At 40.6% G+C, this 25,937-nt stretch overlaps 1 protein-coding gene across 3 annotated transcripts in view; it reads left to right on the top strand.

The window, feature by feature from the left end:
- The window catches only part of ARID5B (AT-rich interaction domain 5B), a 197,291-nt gene extending 172,399 nt beyond the window's left edge, over nucleotides 1-24,892 (top strand). For all 3 annotated transcript variants that reach the window (XM_008053861.2, XM_008053862.2, XM_008053863.2), the window contains 2 exons: nucleotides 15,038-15,236; nucleotides 18,820-24,892. In XM_008053861.2, the coding sequence (XP_008052052.1) occupies nucleotides 15,038-15,236; nucleotides 18,820-20,982 (2,362 nt within the window). In that variant the 3' untranslated portion in view covers nucleotides 20,983-24,892. The remainder of the gene's footprint in view (nucleotides 1-15,037; nucleotides 15,237-18,819) is intronic.
- The last annotated feature ends 1,045 nt before the right edge of the window (nucleotides 24,893-25,937 follow it).

A 25,937-nucleotide genomic window follows, 5' to 3' on the forward strand; every position in this document is an offset into this window, starting at 1 on the left:
CACCTCAGCCTCCCAAAGGCGCGGGATTACAGGCTGAGCCACTGAGCCCGGCTCACATTTTTACTCTTATAGCACTGTTTTTCAATACAGAGCATCAATTTTTTAAATGTGATTGTTATTTTCCTCAGTGTTTAATGCAAAAGCTCACACATTCTCATTGTACATAAAAGGTACACCACAGATGTCTTAGTACAAAATAGTATTGGTGTCTCAGGTGAGTTCTAAAAATAACATCAAAAGGTATTTGTTTTTGACTGATGAGTCAAGGCTTCAATCAGAATATTTTTATTAGAAGCATTGTCTCCTTTTCAAATAGCTTCTGTTAGAAGAGTGGACATCCTTTTCCTCTATGTGCAAATGTCCTCAACACCTGAACCATCAAACTTAAAGGACCAGGTAGCAATTAAAATTTGAAAAAGGAGTGTATCTCAGCTGTTAGCTAGCTTACCTAGTCAGAGAATAAAGACATCAATCAAATGAATTACAAAGCACCACGTGGTCAAAAAATAAAGCGATACTGTTTGGAATGGAGAGAAGGATTGAATCTAATAGAATTGTGTGTGTGTGTGTGTGTGTGTGTGTTTAATTGACTCAAGCAGTTATATGAATAAAAGCAGCCTGTTTTAAATGAAATGTCAAGATACATTCTTTCAGAGACTATGTATTTTCTTTTACGATTTACCTCTTCCTGTGTAGTAGATGCCCAAAAGGTGTCCATCAGTCAAACTGGAAAATTCTAGTAGAGATACCACAAACTTTTATAACTAAGGACTATTACTAAAGCTTTTTAAGAAAATATCTGTCTTCATTCTTGGGAACAGACTGGATATTTCATAAAGGTTTGGGTCTTTCACTGGATTAGATTTCTTGAAGAGCTATGTCACTTTTCCAAATCTAGAATTTGTTGGGTCGATGTGTTAGTCAGGGTACCATAAGGAAATTGGAAACCCCACTAGGTATTCAACAAAGAGAATTGACTATAGGCAATTGCTTCAACAGGTGTTGGTGTGAAGCACTACGCTAACACAGAGGGAATAACTCTAGGTTGACTTGGGCTGAGATAATAGAGAGAAGAGAGTAGGTATCGCCACCAGAAGTTAAGAGAGTGTGCCTCAAAGACCTGGGGTTAGATACCTGGAAAGAGGGAGTCACTCAGCCAGCACTTCAGGAGCCACAGGAGGAGCATGACAGAGCTGGGCTCAAACCTGAGGAGGCAGTGCTCCCTGGTTGCTGCTAGACCTCAGAGAATCCACTGTAAGTGTTGGGGGATTGCTGAAAGAAAATAGAACCTGGAACCAACTGCTGCTGTTAAGTTATTGCTGAGTTGACACGGATATGAACAGCAAGCGGAACTGAAAGAAAGAGGTTCCTTCTCTCTCCCTACCTCCCAGGGCCCCCTGTTTACAGAACCCCAACAGGAAGATAGCTGACTAAAGGGACATATAATTTACAGAGTCCCGGTCCTGGCATCACCAAGCAGAGCACAGAAGGGCAGATTTGGGGTTGATAGACAATAGTCTATCTGCCAAGGGGGAACCCTTTATGTGTGGTGACACCAGCAATGGCGATGCAGAGCCTGCAACTAGGTTGGAGCACAGTTGTTCAGGGTGATTAGCAAGAGGAGGTCCTTCACCTTTCCTTGCCGTTTCCTTTTGCCATCTAGACCCCACTCACATTATTGTGATCAGATGTAATCGCTAACTACCAAAATTTGAAAATAATTGATTTTATTTACAGTAATGCCACTCTCACTCGTTTGAATCAATCATGATCTTGAAGAAATCACCCATAATCCTACGTGTTGTGATGGTGAGAAAAGGCTGGGAATTACTGCTCTAGATGTTTTTTCTTTAATTGACACTACCAGACAAGGGTAGAGGAAACTCAGATCTTCCCAGGGACTCTGGTTAAAGAAGAGGCTGAAGCTATTGTGATTATAGTGGATTTAATTTATTCTTGCTAGACACAGGGTGCATGAACACAGATGAAACAGAGGTGATTAGATTGGTGAAGGGCCACTATTTTCTTTCTTTTTTAAAATTTAATTTTAAAATTGTGGGATACAAGTCAGGATTGCATATGTAAGCGGGGCAACTATTTTCAAGGGGTTCGAGGAGTTGAGAATGGTCAGGAGTTTGTGGGTAAATGTCTCATCTGGAAATGCTCTTGGATTTTTTTTTTTTTTTTTTTTTACTCGGGGTCTTACTCTGTCACCTAAGCTGGATTATAGTGGAGTAATCATGGCTCACCACAGCCTTGACTTCTTGGGCTCAGGCAATCCTTCTGCCTCAGCCTCACTGGAACTATAGGCATGTGCCACCACACCTGGCAAATTTTTACAAAGACAATGCTGCCTAGGCTGATCTTGAACTTCTGGGCTCAAACAATCCTCCCACCTCCCTTGGAAATTGTTTAAGCCTTCCAAATCAGATCAGGATGGTCAGAGTCCCTACAAGGCTGCTGTTTCATCTGGTATCTCACCTTTTTCACTCTGATAAAAAGAATTGCTCCTTTTTCTTTTTTCCTTTTTTTCTTTTGAATTGGAGTCACTCTGTCTCCCATACTGGAGTACAGTGGCACACTCATGGCCACTGCAGCCTCGAACTGCTGGCACAGGCGATCCTTCTGCCTCAGCCTTCCAAGTAGCTGGAACTATAGGTGTGCACCACCACTCCCGGCTAATTTTTTTATTTATTGTAGAGACGAGGTCTCACCAGGTTGCCCAGCTTGGTCTCGAACCCCTGGGCTCGGGCAATCCTTTCGCCTCAGCCTCCCAAAGTGCTGGGATTACAGGCTTGAGCCACCGTGTCCAGCCTTGCTCCTTTTTCTATTTCTCTACCTCCAGCTTTGCTTTCCTAGATGATGAAGAAGAAATGAGTGATCTACTATGCATTATCCACTGATTTATTTTTCAAGCACTGTGGTTCATGTTTCCAGTAAATGTTTTCATTTTACAACAAGAAAAAAATAGCCAGCTCCTCAGTAAAATGTTACTTGTATATTAGTTGGGCACTTTTGGTTTATTAATGAGTGTAATAATGAAAGTGTGGGTTGTTGAAAAGAATCAATGGGTGTTTTTATTTAAGGCATAGCAGAAATGGTACAATGCTTGTGAATACATCATTGTCGCTGAAGGCCTGACTCGTACAAACTTGCCTCTGATTGGTTTAAATCAAATAGGTCCAAGCACTTCATAAAAATGTCTTTGTCAGCCTGGTTTTGCTTCCAAACCTATTCATCTCTGTCAATTTTTAATATTAGTACCAGGCTCCTGGCCATAGTCCATTAGTACTGTACTTAATTGCTCATGTTACAGATGATTACCAATATAAAAAGCATTAATGCTTTCCCATCGCAAAGGCTGTTGCTATGTAGATGTCTCAAACTCAGCAAAGCTTATGAAATGTGGTTATTCTGGACATTTCTGGCTCAGGATTTATAGATAAAGTTATTCTAGATTATGATGCAAAGAAAAAATGCCCACCCCCTTCTAGGTAGGGCCCTTCTAAGTGAACGTTTTCTTTCTTGTCCAACCCTTTGCTTAAAGGTACCCGAATGACTTTCTTTTATCAGTAAAGGAACAAAAAAGAAAATGACTACTTTTACGGAATTCTCTTAGCTTGATTTTCTGGAATAGTAATTCACTTTAAAGGCTTTGTTTTCACATGCAGATTTCTTTTTTTAAAAATGTTTTTTAAGTACATGCAGGGGAAGGAAAAAAAATCTTTACCCAGAATACCAGATTACTGGTTTTAATTTTCCTGAATAAATTACATGGTCTGTTTCTACACATGAAGTTGTTATTAGGGGTTTTTAAAGGAGCATTAAGGCAAAACTACGTTGTGATGTGAGTTTCTGAGTATTTAGAGAATCAAAATCATAAACAAATGTATTTGTGAGGGAAATGTGCAACTACGCTTCCATCTTCTTGGATACATAATGCCCAATTTCAAATTCCAGCCTTTTGCTCTTCCCGTAAGCATTCCTTGGACAAGGCTGCTGTGCTGCGTTTCTGACGCAGTTTCCTTTGCAGGGACTCAGGGTGAGCCGCCACCAAGCCAAATGCACTTGGGCAGAAACTGAGTGACAGTCAGCTGGAGCTTCTGCCTTTTTCTCTGAAGGTAGAAGGCAGGGTGTGGGAGGCTTCATGTTTTGAGTAAGATAAGCACGTGCTTGAAGATAAAGGCCAAAAGTATATCAGATTCTAAGAAACTCAGCTAATCACATTGTGGGAAAAGGCTGAGGGAAGGGAAGGTGAGTTGCAGTTCTGTTCACATCTAGCACATGATTTCATGTATTCATGCTCATTTTGATACCCTTGGAATTAATAAATACATAATTCAGAAAGTTGCAGTCAGGATCTCAGCACTGTAGACTAGAGAGGTCCCTTAGCAACTCTCTAGACCAGTGCTACTCAAATGAGGTTTACTGACCCATCCGTGAACTGTTTGCTCCTAGCCCTTAACGAGTTAAGCATAGCATTTGTGAATAAGCACTGATGCACTTACATTGAAATTTTCCAGAATAACATTATGTCTAATGCTAATAAAAAATTGAGCCATGTATTTTGTATGCCTCTTTTTAAATTTTATCTTTCTAGTAATTCATTTTTATGGTAGTTTCCAAGAGCATCATCCAGCAACAGATGGGAATTTTAGAAAGCTACTCCTTCACTCAGGTCATTGGAAAAGGTCTGCTCCACATCGTGGTCACAAACTCAGATGTTTACAGGGACGGGTAGCTTCGGTGAGTAGTGAGCATGGCAGCAAGGCAGGGAAGAGAATCTGGCATGCACATAGGATCAGCCAACACTGTTGTTATAGGCAGATGCGGTCTGTGTATTTCCTGACCTTCCTTTTTATGTGACATCACCTCACTTTACAAATATTGGCTCCAGTATTTCTTAGAATATTTTATGTAAGCTAAACCAAGTATGCCCATGGGCAAAATATATTCTATAGATTACCAAGTTCAGTGAGGACTCAACTGTACTTGACACTAGGCTGTCCAGTCTGTTTCAACGCCCTGCAGTGGGAGGACATAGAAGAAGCATCTCTGTGGAGATGCTCTTCTTCTAAACACTCTTCCAGGTGCTGTGCAAGCTTCCCATTGACCCTACCTTGCTTTTGGGGGCTGACTCATTGTGTGTCCTCTTTACTGGGCTTCCGGATGCGTGTCAAAGCTCCCCTGTCACTTCACGTCTTCCTATTTTCCATTCAACCAAGTGCCAGAACACGATTTATGGACCTTCACCAGCTTGGCTTGTTCTCACATAGATGCCTCTAAATTTGTGTCACTCAGAATACTCAAAGCTACTCCAGATGTGGCATATAGTGCTTGTTGGGATGCAGGCAGTCTAGCCACACAGCATAACATCACATTTCAAGTTGGTAAGAAGCCCTCTCCTCTTGGCCGGTTTCCTTTCCTTAGGTAGGATAGATTTACCATTTGATTGACTGCCTTCTTCCTTTGTTGTTGCCGTCGAGAGCCAATCGCTGTTTTTTGAGCATCTGCCAGTGTAACACACTCTCGGGGGTAACGAGAACATATGAACCAAAGAGTTTAGAATAGGGCTGACAAGCAATGAGGAAGTGCCTGTGCCACCACATTTATTGCAGAGATTGCTAAAGGAACATCATGCTGCTCCCCATGAGCCCAGGTACAGCCTCAGAATCTTTTTCAATATGGCACCCCCAGGTGGGCATTACTGACTCATGATAACTGGAAGATGTTATGATCCTTGGTTTATCTAATTTATCACAAGATCTGATTCATAGACCATACATATGGGCGAGAGTTCAATTTCTATGTCTGTATAAACCAGATACATAATACACAGAAATGATAAGTGTAATGGGGTCAAAAAGGAAGAGAGTTTCCAACTAAAATGAACAAAGTCAGAATTTGAACTGTATCTTAAAAGAGAGAGGGTTAGAACTTAGGGTCTATCATCATGTGTTGCCTAAAATAACTCAGTTGTAGAATTCAAAAACAGTAAATGTTCTTGAGGGCAAGGACTATGTTGATACAGCCTTCGTTCAAACCTTCCCAGGGTATACCCAGCACAACATCACAAATATATCAGAGACTCAGGAAATAGGGGCTTAATGAATTAAATCCAAACAAAAAGGGCAATTCCCTCTGGGAAATGTATGTAAAGGGTAGGGAGTGAGGTGATTAAAAGGGCTGTCAGAAGAACTCTAAGGCTAAATTTCCAAATCAGATACCCCAAAGGCAGGTATTGTATTCTGTCCTCACCCATGATAGAGTTGACCAGTCTATGGTCTTGTATCTTCTTTCCAGACAAGCCTGTGTTCACAGGGACCTGAATCAGGTCGATGTAAGCACCCTACACCCAGAGTAGCTACTTCTTCTCCATCTGTAAATAATTTCTCTCCAAAGGACAGTCAGGTAATTTCATACACAAGAGCCTCACTCTCTGTATCACTCAGCATGCCTAAAATGCTCTGATAACTTTCCAATGTCTGGGTATTTCAAGAAACTTTTAAAAAGGAAAACAAAACCCCAGCCAGACCCTGGAGTAGAAATACTGGTTTCGATTTAAAAAAAAATAAACAACAGCCTTTGAAAAATATCTATTTAAAAATTCTTAAATTTGCCTCTAAATGCAAGTTGTAATTAATAGAAGTTGGAGTTTACACTGTTGAGTGTAAAAACACCCTCAGGCACAAACTAATCAAGTGTGTATGTCATGCTGTAAACTACAGCAAGTTCTTTGTTTGACCCAAAAAAAAAAAAGAAATCTCCAAACAGCAGTTTTTCTTTGTCAGGCTCCTTTATTGTCTCATTTTTGTTTTTACTCTCTTCCTCCACTACCCTTTGAACCTAACTGTACTATTTAAGAAACTTTGCTGGTCCCATGTTTTATTGATAGTTTTCATCAAGCATGAATTTAAATTTGAGAATAGATTAGGTGTCTTAGCCCCTTTTCTTTTTGATAAATAACAAAAGGTTTCTACTTATGATTTTCTGTCCTCGGGGCTTTATCATTAAGATTAAATAACTGTACTCTCAAGCATGCCACTGCACAAACATCTTTTCAATTATGTGAGTAACAGATGCCTTGACAAAGGAACTATTGAAAATTCCGAAAGCATGTTTCCAAAAAAGAAAGGGGAAAAAAGTATCATATGACAGAAGAATGTAATTGTTTACCATTAAAATATATCCTTAACTCTTCCACTGAAAACCTCTTGGAACATTTTGTTTTTGTACAAGTTATTACAAGTTTGACCAAAATAATAAATGTTGTGGGAGAATTGAACATTTCAGGAGCTCTGGAACCAGTAGTGTCTAACATGCATGGGACTTAAATGCAATTGTTGTTTGCCTATTTTTATGTATGGACATTGTCCGCCTTCATTTTGGGGTGCACATCACATTGAAAACACTCTAGCTATGTTTGTTTATTATTCCTAAATAATGTTCATCTGCCCTTAAAATGGATCCATGCAATTCAATTGAGTTAGTATTGTCTCTTTTCTTTGAGAAGAGTAATCGCTGCCATCTTTGCTGGCTCGCATTGTAGAGGGTGAGGCTCTGTGTATGGTCTTTGTTATAAACATGTATTTTAATCCCTGGGACATAAAGTCAGCCTTCCTTAAGTTCTTTTCAACTTTCTTTCTCACTCTGTCACCCAGACTGGAGTGCAGTGGCCGTTTCTGGCCACCGCAGCCTCGACCTGCTGGGCTCCAGCGATCCTTCTGCCTCCAGCGATCCTTCTGCCTCAGCCTTCCAAGTAGCTGGAACTACAGGCGCGTGCTACCACGCCTGGCTAATTTTTTGATTTATTGTAAAGATGAGGTCTCTCCAAGTTGCCCAGGCAGGTCTCGAACCCGGCAGGCTCAGGCAATTCACTCACCTCGGCCTCCCAAGGCACGGGATTACAGACTGAGCCACCGAGCCTGGCTCATTTCAACTTTCTTTAGTGTAGTCATCATTTGAAAGGAAAGGAATAACATTAATCTAGACGCTCTTAGAAGTGCCAAGAGGGCATCACTGAAACAAAGCCCCCAAGGAACTTTACTGGGGAGACCATAGGAAGCTCAGATTTGGTCCTGTAGACTGGAATTGATGGAGGGTAATTAAGTCCTATAGACTGGAATTCATGGAGGGTATGATTCTAGAGTGTTTCTTACAGTCCACTATTAAGTTGGGCCTTATTCAACTAGGGCTATTACCTCTCAGAGAGTTATAGCATGGTTATTGTGGCATATTATGAGTAGTGTGCCCAGTGCTCAAACCATAGGGCTTCTTTTGAGTGAGTAGGTTGACCCTTGGTGGAATGGCCACATATGTATTCCCTAGCTCTGTATTCCTCATGGTATTTTAGACCATTTCTTGGAATATACCTAACCCAGACAGGGTGATCATTTCAGCATCTCTGCCACATTAATACTTCTCAGACAGTATGAAGACACACAGCTACCTTGCTGAGATGAAGGTAGCTCAAGACTAGAAAGGCAGGTAGATCTTGTTTGAACTCAAATTTGACACTTAATAGCTACATGCCATTGACTAGTCACTTAATCATTTAGCTCTGAGCCCCAGATTTGTCATTTAGCTCTGTCTCAAATTTTTTATCCATAAAATAAGGATAAAATAATATACCTGTGGATATTTCTTTTTCTTTTCTTTTTTCTCTTTCTTTTTTTTTTTGAGTCAGAGTCTCACTCTGTTGCCCAGGCTGGAGTCCAATGGCATGCTCACGACCACTGCAGCCTCCACCTGCTGGGCTCAGGTGATCTGTCCACCTCAGTCTTCCAAGTAGTTGGAACTATAGGCTCATGCCACCACGCCCGGCTAATTTTTTGATTTATTGTAGAGACAAGATCTCGCCATGTTGCTTAGGCTCCACCTCCCAAAGTGCTGGGATTACAGGCATGAGCCACCACAGCCAGCTTGAATATTTCTTTTGTAATGGCTAAAATTAAGGCATGGAGAGTGCCTGGTGTTCACAGGAACTTAATGCTATTAATAGTGGCTGCTATTAATATTGTAATGCCCAATCAATATATAAGAACATCATGAAGTTTCTCTCTACCCTCCTACCTTGCATCTAACCCTAAAGTCCATATACCTTTAGTTCAGGGGACCTGTCATCTTTGAGCTACTCTCTCACACTGCTACACCTTCATAGGAGTCAGGCTACTATGTTGCTGGGTCCAGCACCACATACCTTTCTGTCTTCTCTTCATATAGGGTCACACTCACTCCGGGGCCACAGAGGGAGGTGAGTGTTAAAATTATCATTGGGCCTAAGAAACAACTCTCCCACCACTTCTAAGGGTAAATTGAGAATATTAAAGTCTTCAAACATTTTTCTTGTCCTTCTATTGCTGCCCTTTGAGTCAGTGATGAAGCCCCTGGTGAGCAGATCATTTTCCCAGAGAAGAGAGCTTTTCTGACAACAGGGGGTAATGCTTCGTCATTGATAATAGTGGACTTCATACCTTTTAGGTGTCTTAGCATAGAATACAAATGATGCAGTTTATATCTACTTCCTCTTTAAAGCACCCAGGACAGTTTACTTTTGGTAGCTCTTGGCAAGCTGAGTCTTTCACATGGAATCCATGTGGCACACTCTTCTGCCATTTTGTTGGCTTAGATGGGACCTCCCATAGTCCCATTCTTCACGACTACATACCAGCATGGCTTCTGACTCTATGGTTTGATACTCTAAACTTCCAGTTCACATCACTGTCTGTTGTAAGGGGACACTGGAGGCCTCTCTCTCAGCCTCCTTGGTCACTGATATTTTGCCCCTCACCCTAGGCACACTATTTTGTCTCTGCCACTGAGAGTCACACCATAAAATGGATATCTTTCCTCAGATGGAGCTTGACTTTTAAGAGAACAAGGAACAAAGCAGTACTGTTACTATTGTGCTCAACAAGGGTTGTGCCCACTGAGGAAACGTTCTCATTTCTCTGCACATTTACACAGCACATTTGTGTATTTGGCTTTTGGCTTGGTTTCCTACCCCCAAAAGCGCTTCTGCCACTTGTATTGTCATGATCTAGCACCCTGCAAGGTGAACAGTATTTGAGATTAGAAGCTCTCTATACTTGTTGGAACTTTAACAGGCGTGTATACTTCATCTTCAGAAAGGAAAAATATACCTTCTATTGGCTCCATATTTGGTGAAAGATTGCTTCCCACACTTCACAGTGAAGTTATATTTTCAATTTCTGGCTGCGAAGGGAAACGTCTGGCTAAGCCATGGAATTTATCAAACCTGGAATCAACTCAGAGGTGTAATGACTCCATTTGGGATCAGATCAGGTTCGAAGTCCCAGTGGAACTAATATGTCATTTCTACTACAAAAAGGCCTAATAGTATAAGAGTAGTAGTAGCATTTTTTGCCCTGACATGCACACCAACTTTATTTCCCTCTGCCCCTAAAATATTCGGCTCCCAGAACACCAGCTAACCTTCAGACCTGGAATTTCTCACTAGTTTGATATCATGAAAGTACCTATGAAGTCAGTGGGGTGAGTTTGAGATTCAGCTACAGCCTTAAAGATTTCCCACTTCTTTCCCCCACTCTCTGGATTGAATCAGTTCCAGACATTATTATAATATCATTTTTCAGAGCTCTATAAATAGATGGGTTGTCATTTCTCCTCTTGAGCACTGTTTGCTAAATGTTTTGGCCCAAAAGTTCAGTCATTTCATGCGCGCATTAATCAATACAGGAGACATTAGTGGCTTCACGTTCAGATGAGATTTGACATTATTTTTCTTCTCCTTATGGGAAGGGGTGGAGAATGTTGCCTAATACAGATGAAGGGTCTTTTCTTCTTTTGTATGAAATGCTAATGATGAGGACATGTGTGATATACGTTTCTCTAATGCAAGGCTGCTGCTTTTTGTAGAGAAAGAGAGAGGCAAGGCCCTGGAGGATTGTAGACTTTGTAAATATAAAATTATCTGCCTTAGTGTTTAAAAAAATAATAAAAGGGAGAGTTGGCAGGTTGCCAGATTACTTACATTACAGTAATAGATTTGCTGACCCCTGACTTCTGCTGTAGAGAAATGTACTGAATTTTTCATAATATCAGATGAGGCAGATCTAAAAACCTAGTATACCAAGCGCCATTATTTAACTTGAGATTTAGCAAAGCTGAAATCTTTTCAAACCAGCAATTTCATGTATGATGATAATTTAGTGGCTCAGATGCTAATAAATCAAGGTTATAATGCCATTGATTTGTTAATTTTAATTTGGGTTGAGTTTAAGTCATCTTTATTTTTTTAAAAGAAAAGAAGAATGAGGAGAAAAAAAATCTTGCTTTTCACAGTGACTGAATTTAATAAGAATCTCCGTGATAGCAAAAAGCTCCCCTACTGTTTCTGCTTTGGGGTGGAAAATGTTATTCTTGTATTATTCCTAGGGAAAAATAAAATCTCATGCTGCTACAAATCTTGTGCCTATGGAAAGATGTTATTTTTTAATACATAATGGCTTACCTATTCCAGATCCATTAATGGCATCGTAAATAAGCATTTTGCTAATCTAAAATGTGAAATCTGGATAATAATAAAGGCCCATTTATCTGTCCAGATTTCAATCCCCAGCCTAGATGTAGATCAGGAGGGGGAAAAAAAATCTCTCTGAATTTTTGCAATGAATATATTGCTTCTCCTCCCCATTACTTCCACCCACCTAAAACCCAGCCCCCAATCCTTAGAGTTGCAGCCCATTAAAAATATTTTTCCTGTGTAATGAATTCTTGGGGGTTGGAGTGCATGTTTGCTTTTATCCGTACAGTTTAGGAACTGATTAAATCTCTGTTGTACTACAAATATTTGAGAAATAATCATCCACAAGGCATAGGCATATTGCATTATACTAAATTCTTCATATAATACAAATGCCTACATTTAACAAAGTTGACCTTTTATTGGCCAACCTATTTTTATTGTACGTTGAACATTTAAATGTTCAGAAACCTATAGTAGCTTTTGTCCTCTTGTATTATAGAAACCTTCTAATAATCAAATGATAAGATCATATCCTGTGGGGTAATTGTGTTGTACCATGACAGGATAACTGAAAAAACATCCAGTGAAAATTGCACCGACCGGAAATCACTATATGAAGCTGCAATTGTTTGTGTGCCACGTGAAACTCTGCCCTGTTCTTCAAAGCTTAGCTGGTCATATTTCTACTTGCTTCCTTTTAGCTGCTACTTTGCTTGTTTTATTTTGGGAACCTTTTTTCCCCGAGCCACTATAATTATCTTTCAATGATTTAGAAGGGAAAAAGAAACAAGCAAAACACTCAATTGACCTTTACACACACACACACACACACACACACACACACACACACAGACACACACACACACTCACACATGCTCACATACATTCTCCTTCTGGAAGCTTTGAACAAGCAGGGCTTGTGTTTGGATTCAGTTTTACCTTAGTCATGCCTCTTTCCAGATACAAGAAACATTTAATTCCAGATTTCCTGCTTCTGGCTTTAGGCCTTTGACCAGCAAAGTGAAATGTATTTTTTATTGCTGTCGGCCAGCCAGCTGCTGAGTTGAGTGAAGGGGAGGGAAAAAAAAAAAAAGAAAGAAAGAAAAATGAAAAAAAAAAAAAAAAAAAAGCTAAAATGAAAATGTTGCCCTGGCTGGTGAACTTGCAAAATTGTAAAAGGAAATTAAAGTTTCCTTAGCACCCATCTAGAGAGCTAGGTTGGCCCAAGACTATCAGAAAACGGTCCTCTGGGATCCATTGGGTATCTCTCTTCCAGCCGATTCTTTGGCTTCTCTCATTTCTCTCCCCACACTCAGAGGTAATGCTGTTATTCTTCTCAGTAAAAGGGGGTCCCTCAGAGTGACACCATCTCCATTAGAGATAAAGTTGGAGGAAGGGTGATACCAGCAAGCAATAACCATTGGTATACCCGAACTTTAGTGCTTCCTGGGTTTCCACGACAACAAAACAAAAGTAAAACAAACCTAAATATGTTTTCATTAAAGTCAATTTAAAATATGTTTTCAGTTTAAAAGATTCAATGCATTTTGCTCCTGGACAAAAATCCCCAACCTGCTGATATTGAGGGGGATAAAGTCCCTGGCAGAATCAGGCAGATAAAAAGAATTGGGGGAATGTTGGGGACTTTACAGATGAGACATCACATATTCAAGTATGAACAAGATTGCTTTTTTCTCTCTTCTTCTGCTTAGTTATGCTTTTTATTAGATAAACATTAACTGTAATATTACAGTGGGAAGCAGGTATTTGGCAGCCATGTATTATTTTAGTAAGTCTACATAGAGAGAGCAGTTTCCAGTTTTAGCAGCTGTAACATGTTTAAACTCAGTTTGTAATGGGATCTGAAGATAACTATTCCCCATAGGCTGTGTTGATCTTCACGGCTGGCCCACTGCCAGATGTAGGGCTCCAAAGTATTATCCACGCCTCCTTGCACATACCTTGTCCAAGCACGCTCAGTAAATGAATTTTGTTTCTAATATGCTATAAATTAGGATTTGATTTTCCCATAATTTTCTTGATATTTTATTAAAGAGCAAAATAGTATGATCACAAATGTCCCCACATCCATACTCTCAAACCTGAACAGTTGTACAGTCGTGTATGGTTAAGTAGTTGAGATCCAAATTGCATAGTCAGAAACCAATGTTAGGATAGCTAACAAATATCCAAACCAAAGAAGTTTGTTTGTTTTTTTTTTTTTTGCCTGGGAGTCTTAGTGTAAAAATAATTAGGATCCCCAATATTTGAACAGATTTATGTTGTTTATAAGCCAAGTACATTTTCTTCATTGAGTCAACTTGTCTTATTTAAAACAAATTATGTTTGCAGTATTAAAGTTCATATTTTTAAGGCTGAGTCTTGTATTAATCCCACAGTGAGTCATTAATCATACCAAATGCATTATAAAAACTTTAATCACTGAAGTTGAAACTGAGATTGTAATGCAATCCATCCCTTTTAATTACATCAGCTATTTTTCCCTTTCAGATAAAGAGCTACGTCGCAAAGGGAAAACAGATTAAAACTAGAGCTGTTTGATGTTTCTCTTTATAGAGCAATTTTATGTACTTTGTTTAAAAAGTTATATAATTAAAATGCTTGAAATTTTCATCCCTCTGATTTTTGTGACTTGAGTGGTCTATTCACTTTTCTTCATACTGGGGCCCTCTTTTGCTTGGCACCCTAAAACAGAACTGTTCTACTAGAATCCCTGAGCCCCTCAGTGCTACAGGATAAGATAGCCCTCTCTTGGCCGTGTTGTGTCTGTCTCCCATTGACCTTTTTATCCTAAGTGTTTGGTCTACATTTTGACATGAATGAAGAAAGAAAAACTTTGGAGATGGGCAGAAATGGGTTCAAATTTCACTTCTAAAAAAATGATGTGACTCTTAGGCAAATTGTTTAACCTTTTGGGGACTACGAAAGTTGTTTCATCTATTTACAAAGTACTAATATTCCATAGAGATATTGGAGAGATTATATGAAATAATCTGTATAGTGTACCTGGCACATACTAGTACCTACAAGAATATAAATTTCATGAGGTCAAAGGCTTTGAATGTTTTGTTGACTGCTATATCACAGGATCTGGAGCACTTCCTGGCATATAGTAGGTGCTCAATAAATAGTTGTTGATGCAAGGGTGAATGAACAGCAGCTCTCATTACCATTGCTATTCTTGTTGTCATGTTGTTGGCACTTAGCCAGGTGCCATGGGCAGTGATGATATTGTTAACCTTGGATGCGTCCATCGGTGTCCTTGGTATATAGATCCACAAAACTAAAAAGAGGTCTTGTTGAGAAGTATTAGGTTACCAGGAACTGATTTTGACTAAGGAAGCAAATTACCAAACTGTGGAGTGAGTTTCTAGAAGTGCATCGGTGTCATCGGAGATGAAGTTATTCAACAAGTTGCTTACATTGAAAAAAGAAAGTAAACCCCAGTAGCATTAACACTATTAGAATTACCCAACTGACTGATCATCTCGTGTGCTGTCCTTTTAGATTAATCCTGCCATATGAAAGGTTTATTAAAGGAGAGGAAGATAAGCCCCTGCCTCCAATCAAACCTCGGAAACAGGAGAATAGTTCACAGGAAAATGAAAATAAAACAAAAGTATCTGGAACCAAACGCATCAAACATGAAATGCCCAAGAGCAAGAAAGAAAAAGAGAATGCCCCGAAGCCCCAGGATGCATCAGAGGTGAGTTGCTTTGCTCCACAGAAATATCTCTGTGAGACATTTCCTTTCAGAAGAGATCTTCTGGAATCCTGAATCCACAGCTGTGTCCTTGCACAGTTGCATGGCTAGACTTAGAAATTAAAAAAAAAAGAAAAGAAAAGAAAAGAAAAAGAAAATCTAAGCTTTGCAGTTCCCCAAATATTTTCCCAATTCCTGAAAACCTTTCAGTTTGCTCAGGAGCTGAAATGTGGTGCATGATATTGAGTGACCAAGGATAAAATTTAGAAAGAGACAAACACCCTGTTTGAGAGAGGACAGAATCAGAGATCCAGCTCTCTGAAACCAAGGGATCCATTGAGAAAACATGACTTCTTGGCCTTTCCATAGCCAGTCTATCTGAAGAGTTGGTATGACTTTAAAACATGCTTTGGGAGGGGTCTAGGGAGGAGGGACCTTGGAGAAGATGTGTTATGTCTTTGCAGAATTCTTGTGAAAACTTTAGAGATGTATTTCTTCTATAATTGACTTCTGTACTACAGCCTTGGGTTGCAACCAATTTAGAAATATCTTAAGTGCATATTATTATAGGGGAATTTTGAAATGGTTCCTCTGAAGCCATTATTATCTCTCATATTAACAGGTAGTTTCAGAACCTTTAAAAAAAAAAAAGCTTCAGTTACCCGCAACCCCCAACAGCCCTTTGGTAGAAGCCATTACCATCAGCCTACAGCCAGTCATGTAGGCTGATCTGGGCTCCGTTTCAACATGAATAATAAAAAACCTTGCTGCCCGTAAAAAAATCTTAGCAGCCACATTTGGAGACAGCATGTTCTAAGATTCAACCCCAGAGGGATTTTTGGTGCTGATATTAAATACCCTCTAAAAATCAGGTTTATAATGAACACATAGGAGACTCCCTAATTAAACACTGGCTTAAAACACACACACAACACCAACTTACTCAACTGACTCCTCTATAAGAAGATACTATTAATACTAAGAGGAGAAATTTATTTTTTCTTTTGATTTTTAAGTTTCCCAATTATTTTAAGCTTAGTAACTAAAAATGGGAGAAGGGGAAGATGATGCGGATTTCTAAACAACTGCAAGCTTGCAACATAAACAAAAGCAAGAAAATTCCAAGTTGGGACTTACATTCCATTTTGCCTTTATTCTGTTGGCCTGGTGATTTATTGTAGGATTTCAGATCAGTGAGTTCTATTAGCTACCATTTGTACAGTGTTACCAAAACACCAAGGCACAAACCAAGGACCAAAAGGCCAGCTGACCCTTGAATGATTCCACTTTGGGGATTAAGTTTGAAATGGTTGATTTGTGAGTTGTTGGTGGAATCCTCAGCCCATGCTCTAGGCCTATCAGCTTGGGAGATGGCCATTCCTAAGAGTAGAGCCTTACTCATTGGAGTTCATAGACAGTCTGAAAGCTGTTGGGGGTCTCTGTTTCCAGTAGGCTTCAACTATTCTCTTCAGGGAGCTATAAGTGCCTTGCATTTCAGAGGGTGTCATGATGAAGTGATCTAAAACATCATGGAATCTCCTACCCCCTCCAAGGTTGACCTTATAGTAAGAATCACTCCCCACCTCCAATATAACATGTTACTGGCCAGGTATACTTTTTCTCACTGACTCTGTTTGGGGTTTTGGATGTGGATTTTGTTGTTGTCAATTATTGTTTTCATTGTTTTTAATTTTTGATTTTTTTAATATGAAGCGGTAAACTCCGTGAAGACAGGAAGGGTAATAAACCCCTTGTAGTCACATCTACTATATTGAGGTAATTGGATTGCCAGTTGCATGATGGGGAAGTAACATTTAACATACTAAAGCAGATCATAAAGAAAAAGGGTTCTTTACTTTTTTCTGCCTAGTTTCCAAAGACCTCATAAACCTGTTTATTAATGTAGAAAGAAAGAATCATGGGCCTCTAATATAACTCAGAGCCAAGTCATAGAAACTCCAGTGGGGCTGAGTATTCTCCCTCATTCAGCTTCAAACTGTAGCCCCAGAAGAAACTAACAATTAAATGCAATGTGCCTTTTTCCCTTGCCTTACTCATTTCTCTGTATTTTCATGTAATATATAAGCTCAAGAGACCAATGATGATTATTAATGTAGAACAAGCAATGATATTTGTACTGGAAAAGGCAGCTATTAGTACAAAAACTAAGAAATAAAAACAATAAGCAAAGACTCTTAGGTATAGCACATCCCTAAAAAAGCAGGGATATCTTTTAAGTGGATTTGAGAAGAAATATCTATGAAGTGGGTATGATTCCTTGGCATTTTTGTTCCTATGTATGCCTAAACCAGCATTTTCAATCTTTCTCGAAGGTCCTAATGTGGTTGACACTTCTTTTCTTTTTTTTCTTTTTCTTTTTGAGTTGGGGTCTCACTCCGTCACCCAGGCTGGAGTGCAGTGGCATGCTCACTGCCACCCCAGCATTGACCCGCTGGGCTCCAGTGATCCTTCCACTTCAGCCTTCCTAGTAGCCAGAACTACAGGCATGCGCTCCCACGCCTGGCTATGCACTTATTTTCTTAACAGAGAAGAACAAAGTCCAAAGGATGAGATGGAGGAAGTGGGGAAAAGACCAGCTCAATACAACTGTTTTGTGATTCTTCTACTAAGACATATCAGGGCAGAATGACAGCAATTTTGAAAGAGCTTGTCATTCTGCTGGGTCCCAGATGGAAAGTTAAAATGACCTTTTAAGGTCAAAGTTTACTTGGGTACATAATACAATAAGTGAGTCGAATTGTGCCCACAACTTCTGTCAGTGGGGGCACATAAAGAGTGTCTATCTCATTGACTATAGTTAATTTCATTGACCAGAAAAGCTATATTTGGGGCAGCACTCACTGCCTGAATTTTGACAACTTCATTTTTGGCTTTAATAGAAATGGAGTGTGCTATGGCCTAGAAGGATTTAGAGAGCCACCTCGGTTCCTCAGGTAGACAGGCTGTCACTGATCTGCATACCTTTTCAGTATTTTAACCTTATCTGTGTGTCATGTGGCACTGAGTAGAAATTATTACCAGTTAAACATTGCTAATTTTCAGTGCATCATGTTGGACACATTAGGAAGGGATGTGCCCTCTCAAAGCAAGGCAAGAAGTTGCAGTAAGTTTGTTGGTTCTTATTGACCTGGGATTGGTTGGGTTTTTAAAAGAAAGATGCTAAAACAAAAAAATCTTGCTCAAAAGTGTCGTAAAACACAACATGTAATTTAAAACCCATTTGGATAATTGACTGATTTGACAAGAAAACAACCTTAGAATTAAACTATATATTAGAATCAAGGAGTGATATGATTGTATACCATCAGTACATAGCACTTTGCTATTTTGATAGGTGTCTCATAAGGGACTGAAGCAAATATGCATATTTCTCCTAATGTTTCTGTAATTTAGATCTCTTTGTTTAGAGTCATGATTGGGGAGTAATAAAGCTTTGCAGAAACTCCATGAGCTGATTGACAAGCCTGTTTTCAACAAAAACTACTGTGTGTAATATTTTCTTTCATAGCAAAATGTGTCAGTGTATTTAGTTTTCTTCTGATTGTCTTTTGAAATGTTTCATCAGGTTTCATCAGAGCAAGAGAAAGAACAAGAGACTTTAAGCCAGAAAAGCGTCCCTGAGCCTCTCCCTGCAGGAGACATTAAGAAAAAAATGGAAGGGTACCAGGATTTTGCAGCAAAGCCCCTGGCATCCGGAGCAGACCCAGAAAAGGACAATGAGACAGACCCAGGTTCCAATAATGAGAAGGTGGCAGAGGAAGCAGGAGAGAAGGGACCCGCACCTTCACTCCCAAGTGCTCCTCCGGCCCCAGAAAGGGATCCAGCTGTGGTCCCTGGGGCTGGCAAACAGTCACTCACCTCTCCCAGTGCCCTGCCAGACTCAAAACAAGAATCCAAGCCTTGCTGTTTGACAGAAAACCCTGAAAATGACCTCCAAGAAGCCTCCTTTTCTACTTTCCCCACCACGCAGCCACCACTGGCAAACCAGAATGAGATGGAGGATGACAAACTGCCCGCCATGGCGGATTACATCGCCAACTGCACCGTGAAGGTGGACCAGCTGGGCAGTGACGACATCCATAATGCACTAAAGCAAACCCCAAAGGTCCTTGTGGTCCAGTCATTTGACATGTTCAAAGACAAAGACCTGACTGGGCCCATGAACGAGAACCATGGACTTAATTACACACCCCTGCTGTACTCAAGGGGCAACCCAGGCATCATGTCCCCACTGGCCAAGAAAAAGCTTTTGTCCCAAGTGAGTGGGGCCAGCCTCTCCAGCAGCTATCCCTACGGCTCCCCACCCCCTTTGATCAGCAAAAAGAAACTGATTGCTAGGGATGACCTGTGTTCTGGTTTGTCCCAGGTCCACCACGGCCAAAGCACCGACCACATGGCAGTCAACCGACCCTCGGTCATTCAACACGTCCAGAGTTTCAAAAGCAAGCCCTCGGAAGAGAGAAAGAGCATCAATGACATTTTTAAGCATGAGAAGTTGAGCCGATTGGATCCTCACCGCTGCAGCTTCTCCAAGCATCACCTTAACCCCCTTGCTGACCCCTATGCGCTGAAGCAAGAAATTCAGGAGGACAAGGATAAACTATTAGAGAAGAGGGCGCTCCCCCATTCCCACATGCCTAGCTTCCTGGCAGACTTCTACTCATCTCCTCATCTCCACAGCCTCTATAGACACACCGAGCACCATCTTCATAATGAACAGACATCCAAGTATGCTTCCAGGGACATGTACAGGGAATCGGAAAACAGTTCTTTTCCTTCCCACAAACATCAAGAAAAACTCCATATAAATTATCTCTCATCCCTGCATCTGCAAGACAAAAAGTCTGCTGCAGCTGAAGCCCCTACGGATGATCAGCCTACGGATCTGAGCCTTCCCAAGAACTTGCACAAACCTACCGGCAAGGTCCTGGGCCTGGCCCACTCGGCCTCAGGACCCCAGGAGAGCAAAAGTGTCTCCCAGTTCCAGGTCGTAAGCAGCCAGAGTCGAGACTGTCACCCCAAAGCCTGCCGGGTCTCGCCCATGACCATGTCGGCCCCTAAAAAATACCCCGAGTCACTTTCAAGGTCAGGAAAACCTCACCATGTGAGACTGGAGAATTTCAGGAAGATGGAAGGCATGGTCCACCCTATCCTGCACCGGAAAATGAGCCCGCAGAACATTGGTGCCGCACAGCCCATAAAGCGCAGCCTGGAGGATTTGGACCTTGTAATTGCCGGGAAGAAGGCCCGGGCCGTGTCACCCCTGGACCCATCCAAGGAGGTCTCTGGAAAGGAGAAGGCCTCTGATCAGGAGAGCGAAATCAAGGCAGTGCACGGTGGGCGTTCCGGGAGCGGATCGGAAGGCCACAAGCTTTCACTGTCCTCCCCTATCTTCCCAGGTCTGTATTCTGGAAGCCTGTGTAACTCCGGCCTCAACTCCAGGCTTCCCGCTGGGTATTCTCATTCTCTGCAGTACTTGAAAAACCAGACTGTGCTTTCTCCGCTCATGCAGCCCCTGGCTTTCCACTCGCTTGTGATGCAAAGAGGAATTTTTACATCGCCGACAAATTCTCAGCAGCTGTATAGACACTTGGCTGCGGCCACACCTGTAGGAAGTTCGTACGGGGACCTTTTGCACAACAGCATTTACCCTTTAGCTGCTATAAATCCTCAAGCTGCCTTTCCATCTTCCCAGCTGTCGTCTGTACACCCCAGTACAAAACTGTAGGCCCCGTTTTGTCCAGCAACCCAAAGTGGCATGGTCAATGGCGCTTCACTCCTTACCCCGGGGTGGCGGCTTATAGAGTTAGAAGTCAGTATTTCTTCTAATCTGGGGGTACGATCAGTCCCAGCCGTGGGGGCCGAGAGGGGAGGTGAACATGCCTGATTTTTCTGGGACAACTCCAGCCTTGGCTGGTCAGTCTTGACCCCCTTCCAACACAGATGCCCTGGCACCTGTAGACCATTCACTTTGCATGTGGGCCTTGTGAAGGTATTTATGTCTATCCAGGAAGAACTTAGAGGACCCCATCTGAGTCCAGATGGTCAGGAAATCGTATGAGCAAAAAGGGTACAGGCATTTCAAAGGAAGGGGCAAGGAAGACTGACAGACACGCCGAGGGATGACCCTCTTTTCATAAAACTCTCCAAGGTTCAATCAATGCAATGTATAGTGAAACTTCAATAGATCTTTCATTTTGACACTATTAAACAATCCAGAGAAGTAAACACTGTTAAATTGACTGTATATATTTGCTTCTTAAAACTACCCGTATCACTGTTTTTGCTCACCTAATTTATATACAGGTAGTTCCATTTTCTCCCAGTTCCTTCTGTTTTTGTTTTTTTTTTCTCTTTTTTTAATTAAACAGTTTGGCTTTTGTTTGCAGGTCTTTTTTGTTTGTTTGTTTTTGTTTTGTTTTAAAGGCTGACTGTCCTAATTGTTGATGTGTGTTGTAACTTTTTTTCCACATCCTATTTTGAGCAGCTTTGGGTGGTAAAGTTATTGTTTACAAATTGAAGCAACTGATTCTAGTGGAACAGATGAAAAAGAAACAGTCGAGCACACAATAGTGCAAAGAACATTCCTTTGCAGATCCGCAACTTAAGGATTTTTGTTCCTCATAAATGGCATAGTTGAAAGAGCTTATACACTGCTTACCCAGCCAAATGCTTTGCTTTGAAGTATTGGGTTCTGTGAAAATATTGAGCATTGTACTTACCTTATCTAGGCTGTGAAACTGTCCTACATACCAGAGGAATCATAAAAACAAAACCTCATTGGCAGCAAGCTGCCGAATAACAACAGAGTCTAGAGGACATATTTGTGGGCTGCACAGATATTTTAGGAATTTCAGAAATTAGAACAGGAGCCAAAATGATTTACATTGGTGTTGGCACTGATCCCTTGAAACGGTCTGGGAAAGGGGGTTGGGAAGAGAATGGAGTTCCACTGTCCAGAAGAGAACAAGCAACTGCAGTCCTGATAGCTTCTCTAGGCCTCAGTCTCTCGAGTCCTAAGTAGTCACGTTGCCTTCATCAAGTTGGCTTCTTGTCATTCCCAAGAAGAATCTCCCAGGCCACATCTTTGGGAATAATTGGCATACTGGATTAGCCATCTCAAAAGAAAGTCATCCTCTTTGGGTTTCTGGGGCATGAGTTTTGTGTGTGCACAGACACACTTAAGGCCGTTTGGGTCGTGTTTTTAGCCACCTGGCAGTACAGTATGCTCTGTGGTTTCTTTTATCGTTGGAAATAAATGGTCAAGCTGTTCAAGCAGTCCAAAGATGTGGAGAATGTCTACTGTCATTCTTACCACTCTATTCCATTTGCTACCGAGATGTAACATTGAGGTGGACGGGTTCTCTTATTGTGTTAAGAGTCGATGGATGCAGAGAATGGATTTTCTTCCCAAGTCCCATCCCTGCTGAAGACTGCTTCGATGAACTCCCCAGTCCACTGTGCCCCCTTGCCCTGACACTACCAGTAGACTTTAGAACCATAGTTAACCAAGTCTTTTACCTCTGAGATATTTAATTCTGTGAGAATTGATGACAATTTTCAACTTCTAAATAGGTAACTCGACTGCAAAATAATCAAAACTGGTAACGATGAAACTGCGGCTCTTAAACAAAGCCATGCATGCCGTGCATTTGTATTGAAATGTCTCCATGATATGAAGCCAAATATTCAGTGTAACATACATAATATCCAAAGGTGGAAACAAAAGAATGTAGAGATCCAGTGTTAAGAATTCCATTTGCTTCAATTAATTATTTACCTTCCTGTGGAATAATATATATATATATATTTAATAGAACCATAGATAGACTAGTAGAATTTAGATTATAAATGTGTGAGTGCAGATTATCCTGCTATTGCACAAGATAGAGGGGGAAAAAAAATCTCAATCCCAGCTGGCAAAATGCTAGCCAGGACACATATGAGAAAGTTGCACTATTGAATGGTCACAGAATCAGAGGACATGAAAAAAAAAAAAAGGAAACTTTGGTGGTTCTGCAGCGAACATGGGCTAGATCGTTTATGATTTCTATGAGTTTGTTTCTCAGAAGAAAAAAGGGGGGACCATCTGTCCCTAGTGGAGCTCACCTATCTATTTGGAGTATGGGCATTTGTTTTCCCCACTGCAATGATTTCAGTCTGGTTTCATCATGTTGGAATTTGATCACACCATTTTCAAACAATGTTAACATAGTCCAGCTTTTGTTTTTCTCATCTCTTCCGAGAGGAGACTCACTATTTCTGTCTGAGGAAGCTCATACCCTCGGCAAAACATCAGGACAAATAAAGAGGAATGGGGGTATACATTCCCAACAGAAGCAGTGTGTTATTTGTTTTAAAACTCTGAACAGAGATCTTGGAAATCTTTCAAAAAAAACCATTGAATTCTTCATTGGCTGAGAACTACATTTTTAAAAGTCTTAAATAGGGCTTTGTTTGCATTGTTTGAGTTCAAGGGGCCTTATTATTGAATGGAATTGCACAAGCCTTTCTTTGTGCAATCAAACCATTGTTATTGGTAGTTCTGTAAAGGAAACTGTGGAATCTAATTGGCAATGGAGTCATAAATCTATTTACTGCGTGTGGCTTCCAAGAAATGTTGCAATTCAAAATGCACTAAGTCTGTGATTTATTGCAGATCTGGAGATTCTAAATATTTTTTAAAAAACCTTTCCATGCAACTTCTGGTCTAACTTTTAGCAGCTCAACATGAAGACAAAAAAAGCAGCTCAACCAAGTTTCAGAATTATGTATTCTAGTAAGTGATTCAAACTTGTAATATTTGCCACAGGACTGACTTATTTATTTACTAGCTAGAAGCTCTTAAGTTCACTTGTTTATCAGGGCATATACAGAAGGGTTTGTTAAAACTCATTGTTGACTTTACAACTTTCTGACCTGGTGCATGAATTCTCAAGTACTGTATTTCACTGTGTTGGTGTGTCTGATGGAAATTTCGAGGTGGTCCCACAAAAATATTTTATGTAGTGTGCCTTCAAAGAGAACCATTTATTTCTCTTCACTTATTGTCCCACAAAGTCACATTTGGTGGTGGTCAGCCAAGTCCCAGCTGGTCTAGTTTTACTCTTGTTCCGATTTTAAAGAGAAATGGGAACAAGTTTGCCCTGGTGAGACCCACACCATTGCAACGATTATCTTGAGCACTTAAAGTCCAGTGTTGGCTGTTGGTGTATTTGATATTCTGCTTGTCTCCCCATGGTTGAAATATGTCTGAAGAATAGCAGCATAATCTCTTGGCTGTTTATACTTTTTTAAACTTTCCTGTGTTGTAAATATTGTATACTTTTGGTGATTCCAGCTATGTAACCTCTATGCTCTGTAAGGTGATTATTTGTATATAGCAACATGGCCCAGTGATATTATATAGTTTCCCAATGGAGAGGTTATTGAGTAACCTTTGCATTAGTTTAAACACTACCAGATGAATGCTGAGCCAACTATAAACACTCAATTTTGTATGTTTTCCAAATTGTACTTATTACTGCTTTTGATACTGTATTACGTGCCAATAGTTTCCCAATCACATAGCAGGCAAGAGATATTTTGTACTTTTTGATCCACTGTAATATTTAATAAAAAATGTTACTATCTGTTTCCTTTTGGGTGTGAATAATCTGTCACTTATTCCCGAGGAGCCCTGTGGCCTCCCCCAGAGAACTTTCCACCCCATCGGGTAGGCGATAACAATAATAATGATGAAAATGTCTGTAGTTCACGGAGAACCTAGTGGGTGTCCAGTTGGCATGTGTTATCTCTTATCTTCACAACCTCATGTAAATATGTGTATGGTCATTTTACTGATGAGAACACTAAAGCTTAGAGAGGTAAATCAACTGGTCCAAGATAACCTAACAAGTGGCAGAGGCAGGATTTGCTCCCAGGGCTCTTATCTACATACTTCCTTTGTACACCTTACTCCTCTGCTGGCATATCACAAAAAATCTTGTTTGTTTATTGGGTCAACAAAGATTTATTCATGCCCCAATTGCCAGGCATAGTGTCAGGAGCTAGGAATACAATGGTAAGTAGAAGATAAATATTGTTGCTAGAGCTTATAAATCTTATGGGAAAGAGAGCTAATCCAAAAGTCACTTCTGTACATGCAAAACTTGAGTGTGACTGAGTTCCAGAGGAGACGAATGTGATGACTAAAACAACACATGAAGAGACGCGGTGACTAAACTGGTGCATGAAGGATGAATGTGAACTAACTAGGTAAGAGGGAACTGGGAAAAGAGGAGTTCAAGCACAGAGTACCATTTGTGCAAAGGCCCCGGGGCAAGAATGGGTTTGGCTTATTAAAGGATTTGGAGGAAAAGCCTGTGGGGTGTGATTGCAATGTTGAGTGAGTGAGGTTAGATGAGGTTAGAGAATGCAGCAAGGGCCAGCTGGGCATATCGCAATAGACCAGAATGATCAATTCGGTCTTTATCCCAAGCAAGAAAGACTCGTCTTTTATAGTATCACTCTGACTGCTGTGTGAAGGCAGCTTGAGAACAATCTGACATCAAGGTGGTGGTCATTTCAATGGGGGTGATGGAAAAGGAGAGATATACTCAGAGTTGAGATATACTCAGAAAGAGGAATGAACGAGCGTAGTGATGGATTAAACGGAACAATTGATGGAGAGATATTCAGGAA

The sequence above is a fragment of the Carlito syrichta genome, unplaced genomic scaffold (assembly GCF_000164805.1).
Source record: "Carlito syrichta isolate Samal-C Ts95f unplaced genomic scaffold, Tarsius_syrichta-2.0.1 Scaffold288766, whole genome shotgun sequence".
NCBI lineage: Eukaryota > Metazoa > Chordata > Mammalia > Primates > Tarsiidae > Carlito > Carlito syrichta.